We start from the raw sequence: 8471 nt of genomic DNA, 5'->3' as shown, positions 1-8471 counted from the left end.
ACAATATTTATCAAAAAGTTTAAAAAATATTTTTGAAAAAAGTCCTCTCCTTTCACTGTTTGAAAAACAGTTTGGGAAAAAGGTTACGAAAGCTTGAAAAAATTATTTATTTCAAAGTTTCTAAACAAACGTATGCATCATTGATAAGTACTTCATGAGGACTCTACTATACTCTATTGTGCTCTGCTCTGATTTAATCCTCTGTTTTAAGGCTTCTCTGCTCTCTCCTCTCCTTTCCTTTCACTGTGAAAAAAAAGTTTCAAAAGGTTGATTTTTTTTCTCCCAAATAAAATAATTTCCTTTCCGGATGTATTCTGAACATGGGGTGTGTGTCTGGGGGATTAGGGTTGGGGGTGGGGGATTATCAGTAAACGTATTCATTCATTAACACGCAGATACAATCCACTGCATCTCTTCTGAAAATTAAGTATCCACTTTATATTGTCACGCTGATACTCAGACAGCCAGCATTTCATTTATGGTCTCTCTGAAAAGTGTCAGCTGAGTGATGCAAATAAAATAAAAGCTTTTCCAAAGTCACTATTGATACTGTACTAATTACGGATAGATATTTCCTAATTTACGTTTTGTAAATTAAAATGTTGGAATTTAAACAAAGTCGAAATTGAGTATCCATAGAACGTTCCCTGGAGGGTTGAAGGAGCCCCAGACTGGAACTCAGTGGAACCCTGCCCAGTTGAACCCTGCAATGGAACCCTGCCCAGTGGAACCCTGCAATGGAACCCTGCAATGGAACCCTGCAATGGAACCCTGCCCAGTGGAACCCTGCAATGGAACCTTGCCCAGTGGAACCCTGCCCATCACAGGAAATAGAAGAGATATAGATGATAGAAGCTGCTGTTTCCTTCCTCGGCCCTCAGTCCTCCCCAGTCAGAAGTCTTCTACAGCCCAGTGGAGACCCAGTCTGAGAGACAGATGCTCCCTGTCCTGATGCTGGTGGTCATGTTCTGGAGCACAGGTAGGGCTCTGTTGTATCTGTACAGTATAGGATACAGTACAGACATGGATTATTATATTTAATACTGTCCTATACTGGTATAGACCTGTAGTAGTGAATACAGTACTGTTCTATACTGGTATAAACATTGTACTCTACCTTGAATTATATTATTGTTGTTTGCTTTCTAGCATTTTTGAGGTTCATGTTGTTTAATTGTATTTTGTTTAACTACATGCTCTTGTGTTTCTTCCCTTTGGCACTTGTTTGGTTTTCACAATGTGTGCATCATGTTTTGGCTGCTCGCAATGTGTTTGGGGCTATCTCGTTGTTTATGATCATTGACCTATGCACTTTTTGTAAAGCTCTCTCTTGGAAGTCACTTTTGTTTAAAGTGTCTGCTAAATGAATAAATGTAAATGTAGACCTGTATTAATGTAAATTGTACTGTCCTATACTGGTATAGACCTGTATTAATGTAAATAGTACTGTCCTATACTGGTATAGACCTGTATTAATGTAAATAGTACTGTCCTATACTGGTATAGACCTGTATTAATGTAAATAGTACTGTCCTATACTGGTATAGACCTGTATTAGTGTATATAGTTCTGCCCTAGACTGGTATAGACCTGTATTAGTGTATATAGTTCTGTCCTAGACTGGTATAGACCTGTAATAATGTATATAGTTCTGTCCTAGACTGGTATAGACCTGTAATAATGTATATAGTTCTGTCCTAGACTGGTATAGACCTGTAATAATGTATATAGTTCTGTCCTAGACTGGTATGGACCTGTAATAATGTATATAGTTCTGTCCTAGACTGGTATGGACCTGTAATAATGTATATAGTTCTGTCCTAGACTGGTATGGACCTGTGCTCTCTGTCTGCAGAGGATCACAACACGACACTACAGGTCGTCATGGAGACGGACTGTCTGGTTTGAGATGTTCTCTCATTATATAAGTATTTATATAATACTTTATTCATGGAAATATCAGCTACTCACAAAAAGTGCAATACCGGAAATCTACCCCACAGTCCACCCAACACAAACACGCCCACACCCCATCCCACACATCCCACCCCCACAAAGCTACGTGCCTGTCACGTGACAGCCGCTCCAGTCCTAGACTGGCAGCTAGACTGGAGCAGCGGATTGCGGGAGAATCTCTAGCGAGGGTGCAGGGACACTAACGGACAGAAATGGGAGTCGAAATCGAGACCATTACCCCGGGCGATGGTAAAACCAGTGCATGTTTTACATTTTTATCTTACGTTTCATAACGGATCTTGATTCGTCATCACATTTCTGTGCCGAAAAATCACGCTCTGCGTCTACTTTCCTGTTCTTGCGCGTTATCTTGTTTTTATCTGCGCCTTTTCCAACAGGAAGGACGTTCCCTAAGAAGGGGCAGACATGCGTGGTGCATTATGTTGGTAAGTTTCTGAAGTGCGTTGGCAGCTAAACTGACTGTGTGCGCGTCCTAAACACGGCTATAGATTAATCATTCATTTAGTGGCCCAGATTCCTTACTCTACAGGCCCCGTTGTCACGTGCACAGCGGATGCATTCCATCATCGTTAAACGGTGTCCGTTACAGGACTTTATTTTCATTCATTGGAATTTGAAGGTTGAATAGGTTGGAACGTGGTTGAATCATGTCGTGCGTAAAAGTAACCTAAATATAAGTAGAGTAAATACCGCTTTCGGTTGCAGACAGTTATGTTACAGTTTTACAATTGTCGTCCAACTATGCGTTAGTGTATGATATGTGCATTAATGTCATTGGGGTCCCTTGATCACAGTTTTAAGAGGGTTTATCAAACAGGTCTCTGTCTCGCGCCCCGGGGTTCACTCCGCGCTCGAGACAGATCCCAGACAAGACAGCAGGGATTCAGCCCGTCTGATTTGCTGACTGTGAGTGTAGGATTGGCCAGGGCTGTTTACACCTCTAAGAGCTTGGATAGAACGGATTATCGCTGTCTGGGCCACTGTTCCAGGAGATTTCTTGCTTCGACTTAATTGTAATCTGTTCTACTTCTTGTTATAATAATGTATATGTGATCACGAGCTTTCTTGCTAACACAGCCACCACGGTGTTGGATTATGTAACTTTGAAATAATACCCGGATCCGTGCCTACATTAAGTGTTCTGAAGGCACGTGGAACGGAGACTGCCTCTCTCTCACAACCCTTTATCTCTCTCTCTCCCAATCTCTCTCTCACTCTACTCCACAAACATGGCATTTCCAAACATGACAATCTAACTTTAATCGACTATAGGCAATTGGAAAAAGACGGAAGTACAATTAAATACCCGCCCCCGGGGATCAATAAAATGATTTTTATTCAACGTGTAGCCTAATCATTTTGCGTTTGTTTGACGATCGTAAAATGTGTAGTCGTGAGAGTTGGCCTCGCCATTTAGAACGAGAGAGACGCACCGCACCGCGATAAAACCCGGTCATTGAATTGGGCCACCCACGCGCCCCTCCTCCGCCGACCGGGATCACAATCCATATTATCTAGCTCCCCTGGTGTGCCCGACAGAAGCGCGCGCCAGAGATTACACACACCCGCCCCCTCTCGCCCTCCCTCCTTTCCTCTCCTCCTTCACTCCAGTCTAATCGCCTTTTAAAACTGTTTCAGACAGGGGATGCGATGTTGGGGGTAGATAACACGAGCCTGTCGCTCTGCCTTCCACTCCCTCAAGACAGCTGCACACGCTATTTCGGACATCCTTGGAATCTCTTCATTTGACTTTTCAGTGGCACACAGCAGGGAAGAGGGCTGCTTCCCTAACCAGATACAACATGATATGTCATGTATTGTAAGACAAGCATCTATATGCAAGTCTAAATGTAGTAAGGTTGTCTTCGCCATGGTGTGTTATTAAAGGTTGAGTTAACAAGGAACGACTGGTCTTAGCTGATATGGAGCTGGCTAACATGTCTCTAGACTGTAGGCCCTGGCCAAGCCTGCCTCACCCCTGGGGTGGAACAGTCTCGGATCAAAGTGAGACCACAACTTACTGATGCAGTCGTGTCTCATCAGAGATTCCTCACAGTATGGCAGGAAGGAAGAATGTGTTTGAGAGCAGACTTAATGACTGTTTCCTTTCTCTTCATGTCCTCCTCTCCTCTCCTCTCCTCTCCTCTCCTCTCCTCTCCTCTCCTCTCCTCTCCTCTCCTCTCCTCTCCTCTCCTCTCCTCTCCTCTCCTCTCCTCTCCTCTCCTCTCCTCTCCTCTCCTCTCCTCTCCTCTCCTCTCCTCTCCTCTCCTCTCCTCTCCTCTCCTCTCCTCTCCTCTCCTCTCCTCTCCTCTCCTCTCCTCTCCTCTCCTCTCCTCTCCTCCCTCCCCTCCCCTCCCCTCCCCTCCCCTCCCCTCCCCTCCCCTCCCCTCCCCTCCCCTCCCCTCCCCTCCCCTCTCCTCTCCTCTCCTCTCCTCTCCTCTCTTCTCTTCTCTTCTCCTCTCTTCTCCTCCCCTCCCCTCCCATCTCCTCCCCTCTCTTCTCCTCTCCTCTCTTCTCCCCTCCCCTCCCCTCCTCTCCTCTTCTAGGATCCCTGACTGACGGTCGTAAGTTTGACTCGTCCCGGGACAGGGACAAGCCCTTCCGCTTCAAGATCGGTAAACAGGAAGTGATCCGGGGCTGGGAGGAGGGCGTTGTGCAGGTAAGGGGTGTGTCCTGCCTGTGTCGCGTGCAGGTACACAGGCATCCTGCATCCTGTCTCCTGTTCCTCTCTACTCTGGTTCTTAACCACAGGACCGGCGCAGGAGCGACTGGCTAAAGTGTTTAGATCAGTCCGCGACCCATGTAAACACCCAGTGAGTAAAAGGAACCTCCGGTGTCCCCTGTGCGCAGATGAGCGTGGGGCAGAGGGCCAAGCTGACCTGCTCTCCTGACTTTGCGTACGGGAACAAGGGCCACCCGGGCATCATCCCGGCCAATGCCACGCTCACCTTCGACGTGGAACTGCTGAGCCTGGAATGAGCCGTCCACCAACTGACGTTTATTTGACGTGAGTACATCTAGATTACATTTAATGTACTTCTTTTTTACATGTTATTTTCATTATTAAAATTGTACATTGTACATTTAATTTTGTGATTTTGTATTGGTAGTTGCAGAAATGTGTCTCCCCTACCAGACACAGCTAACCACAAAATAACTACTACTAGTTATACTACTACTACTATTACTATAACAATTAAGTGCTTAAATACAGTGCAACAATAATATTTGGACTGCAGTAGCCACTTAATAAATGTTTAGTGAACAAAAATAAGAATATCACAGATAAAATGCTTATACAAAGTCTCAATTTAGTCAGATATTATATCTGCTGCCAGATGTGTAAGTTGGCTTCCAGTTAATACTGCCCTCTTCTAAACCAATCTGATGTTTATCAGTAGTTAACAATTGTTTTACCCTTTTCATTTACAGGAATTCACATTGAGACACAATTATCTTTTTACAGGGGAATCCTGAACATTTAGTATACAAAAACATTGCACGACTATAATATTTATGCTAGTAAATCAGTGCTACCCTGCCCAGTACAGTCTAAAGTTCTGTTTAATATGGTTTAAGAGTAATTTGGGGTTAGTATAATTTAGTACGGGTATGTTAATATCATCGTATAGTACAGTTTATACCATGGTCTGGGTGAATACTCGATTCTGATTGGCTGCAGGGGTGTACATTATAGGGTGATAACGGACACCTACTGCATCATTGCAGAAAAACTGTCTTCACCGTTCTAAATTATTCCGCTGGCTACACAGGAGCCTGTACAAGAAATCTTAAATATGTAACCATAACAACAGTGACGTAGTCAAAGCCTCCATTTACAATAAGTGAAAGACTTTAACAAGCAAACTTGTATTTACAACAATGAGTGACTTCAATATATATCTACTATCTACTTCAGACAGTCTGCGGCTAGTAGCAACTCTACACATGGCCGATTATTTTCTTCTTAAAAATCTTGATTTTATTTGGGGACAATAACATGGCTTGATAGCTGGCTAGTCTTGTTGTTAAACATACTGTCAAATTATAATCACTGATTGGAGAAAATGTCAACTATGATGCGATCATCTCACATCCATTTGCTATTCAACTCGCTCCACAGGCTGCGGCCATACTGTAGCCCTAGTACTAGTATATGGCCGATATTGTTCGTGAAAATCTTGATATTGATTTTGGGACAGTGACATGGCTGGTTAGCTAGCAAATCTTATTGTCAAACATACTGTAAAATTATATTTACTGTTTGTCAACCGTACACGATGTTATTGGCTTTGAATCCTGCTAGCATAACGTTAGCTTTTGGGCTAATAGCTCAGCCAAAGGAAAGCCGGTGTTGGTTCTATGAGCTGAGCGGACTATAAATATCAGAGTTGGCTAACGTTAAAAAACGTTAGATTTCTATTGCAAAAAGCCTTAAAACATAAATTAATGTTTGTAAAAAAAAAAATCGTTGGCAAGTGACCATGGTATAAGCGGGATAATGCCCTTCGAGGTGTCCAATATCATCTGATAACGGACTCCGCGGAAGCAACCGTCCACGCCTCCGCATCGTCCGTTATCAGATGATATTGGACACCTCGTCGGGCATTATCCCTTACATAATTTAGTGTGGTTTCAACAGAATGTTTACATTTGGTTGCTCTTTGTTTTTCTATCCTGTTGTGTTCCATTCTGTTCCATTCTGTGTATTCTATTGTAATCCCACAGTGACTGTGTCTGAATGGAGCTGCTGTGCGTGCTTGTGTGTTTCAGGTGACTTGATGCTGCAGACTGGAGAGAGGACAGTGTGCAGCATGCTCCAGCCTTGACTTACACCACTTTCCTCTCACTGTATCATCCATATGTTATGAAAGTCTGTGATGTTTTATTCTCAGTGATTTACCTCTTTATTTTCACATTATTTTTCTTAAAACCAATGTGTGGGCCATAATCTTACAAAACCTCCTGGTTCTTAATCTTGAATTTCTGTTTTTAAATATTGTGCTTTAATGCTACTCTGCATTTGTTTTGTGAAGACCTGTGGTGCATGGTTATTATGAGTAATACAAAACACCAATGACTCACTAGCAACGACATTCATCAGTTTTAAGAGTTTACATTGACACAGTTAGAGGGCTAGAACACAATGGTTTTAATAAAGTAACCAAACCCAAGCCAATATTTTAGAAAGCACATTGTTTCTGAACCTCTGTTGCAGCTACGACAAAGAACAGAATAGAAAAGCAGTCTGGTAACATTAACGTTTTTAGTGTTGAGCGAAGAACCAAGAGTAGGATGTCTGTTTAAAACAGGAACATGGTTTGATACGGAAATGTACCTGAATCTTTGGTAGAATAGAATCAGACAGTGAAGTGTTTTTGTTCTTGATTTTTGTTGTTAATGATCTTTAATAGGATATAGAGGGCTGTCCACTATGAGCAGCCTAGTACTGTATTTAATAACAGCTGTAAAGTGTACATGTGCCTCTGTCCTGACCAGACCTGTCTCTATCTCCTCCATCTCAAAGCTTTGCATTTTTATAGCTTTTAGTCAGCCTACTTTTCCATTTTGCTTTTTAAAGTCAAAACTTTAACCCCCTTTAAAGTCATAGGCATGTGGATTGGGTGTGCACATACATTGGGTTGGTAGTTATCAGTTTTAAGTGAAATGCTTGAAATCTACATTATATTTTTTCTCAATTAAATTGTGACCTTCCCCCTCAACATATTTTGTGTACTTACGATAGGAATTTCTCAAATGCCCAACTTTCTAACTGCAGATTCATTTTTCTTTTATTTTTTTACAATTTACCAGTAGAGCAGATAGGCTCTGTCAATGTCATAATAATAACAAAGTATTCTCTTTAGCTGAAGCCTTCAGCCAAAGCGATGTCTCGAAGGGGGGGGGTTTGAACCTGCGACCTCTTGATCTGCAGTCGAACTCTCCAACCCATGAGCTCAAGCCTTCCCCTCTTAGCTTGCACCACCAAACCTGCCTGAACAAACCCGCCGGCCTGTTCACCTGAACAAACCCGCCGGCCTGTTCACACTTCTGCTTTAGTATCCCAGTCAAGTAAAGTTCTGTTCGATAACCACTGGAGGGAGGAGCTGTACGAAGCTCGTCTGCTCCTGGCCTTGGCTGTCGCGAGGCCTGCGACAGCCGCGCGGTCCTGGGCCTGGCACTTTGCCCCTCCCCTTACCGTTTTGTAGTGTGCTACATGCTGTGTGTAGGATAAAACCAATGATGAATATTTAAAACTTGCTGTTGCAATAAAGTGCTCTCCTGTTTGGGGAAACGCCTCTGCTCTTCTATTTTTCTTCCTGTTTTTTTTTTCTTATTGTTTATCAAAAAAAAATGTTTTATGTGGTGAGTTATGGTTTGTGAAAAGCATGCTGGTGGTCACCGTTAGGGTTGTTTTGGTGGGGGGGGGGGGGAGCAATCTCAGAAAATGTTGACTCATACTTCAGACATTTTCTGCCATTCGCTGGAAATTC

General features: G+C 43.0%; 2 protein-coding genes across 2 annotated transcripts in view; both read left to right on the top strand.

The window, feature by feature from the left end:
- LOC146252653 (sodium-dependent lysophosphatidylcholine symporter 1-like) overlaps positions 1 to 320 on the top strand; it is a 9065-nt gene extending 8745 nt beyond the window's left edge. Inside the window, exon 14 of the mRNA XM_084680316.1 lies at positions 1 to 320. This exon is cut by the window's left edge and continues 480 nt beyond it. The gene's annotated coding sequence lies outside the window, so the exon portion shown is untranslated.
- Positions 321 to 2088: 1768 nt separating this feature from the next.
- On the top strand, positions 2089 to 8288 carry fkbp1ab (FKBP prolyl isomerase 1Ab). Its single transcript, XM_084679828.1, has 5 exons — positions 2089 to 2205; positions 2355 to 2402; positions 4524 to 4636; positions 4828 to 4984; positions 6751 to 8288. The coding sequence occupies exons 1-4, from the start codon at positions 2169 to 2171 to the stop codon at positions 4954 to 4956; spliced, it is 327 nt and encodes a 108-aa protein (XP_084535954.1). The 5' UTR covers positions 2089 to 2168; the 3' UTR covers positions 4957 to 4984; positions 6751 to 8288.
- Positions 8289 to 8471: the final 183 nt, after the last annotated feature.

This window comes from Hypomesus nipponensis, chromosome 18 (assembly GCF_054491055.1).
Source record: "Hypomesus nipponensis isolate SF chromosome 18, ASM5449105v1, whole genome shotgun sequence".
Classification (NCBI taxonomy): domain Eukaryota; kingdom Metazoa; phylum Chordata; class Actinopteri; order Osmeriformes; family Osmeridae; genus Hypomesus; species Hypomesus nipponensis.
Note: the sequence above shows the minus strand (reverse complement) of the source record. Positions and strands in the feature narration are given on the sequence as shown.

Excerpts from the sequence above, each read along its gene's own strand:
- fkbp1ab (XM_084679828.1), top strand. The coding sequence starts at position 2,169 with ATGGGAGTCGAAATCGAGACCATTACCCCGGGCGATG. Across the intron at positions 2,403-4,523 it reads ATGCGTGGTGCATTATGTTG|GATCCCTGACTGACGGTCGT; the intron begins GTAAGTTTCTGA and ends CTCCTCTTCTAG. Across the intron at positions 4,637-4,827 it reads GGGAGGAGGGCGTTGTGCAG|ATGAGCGTGGGGCAGAGGGC; the intron begins GTAAGGGGTGTG and ends CCCTGTGCGCAG.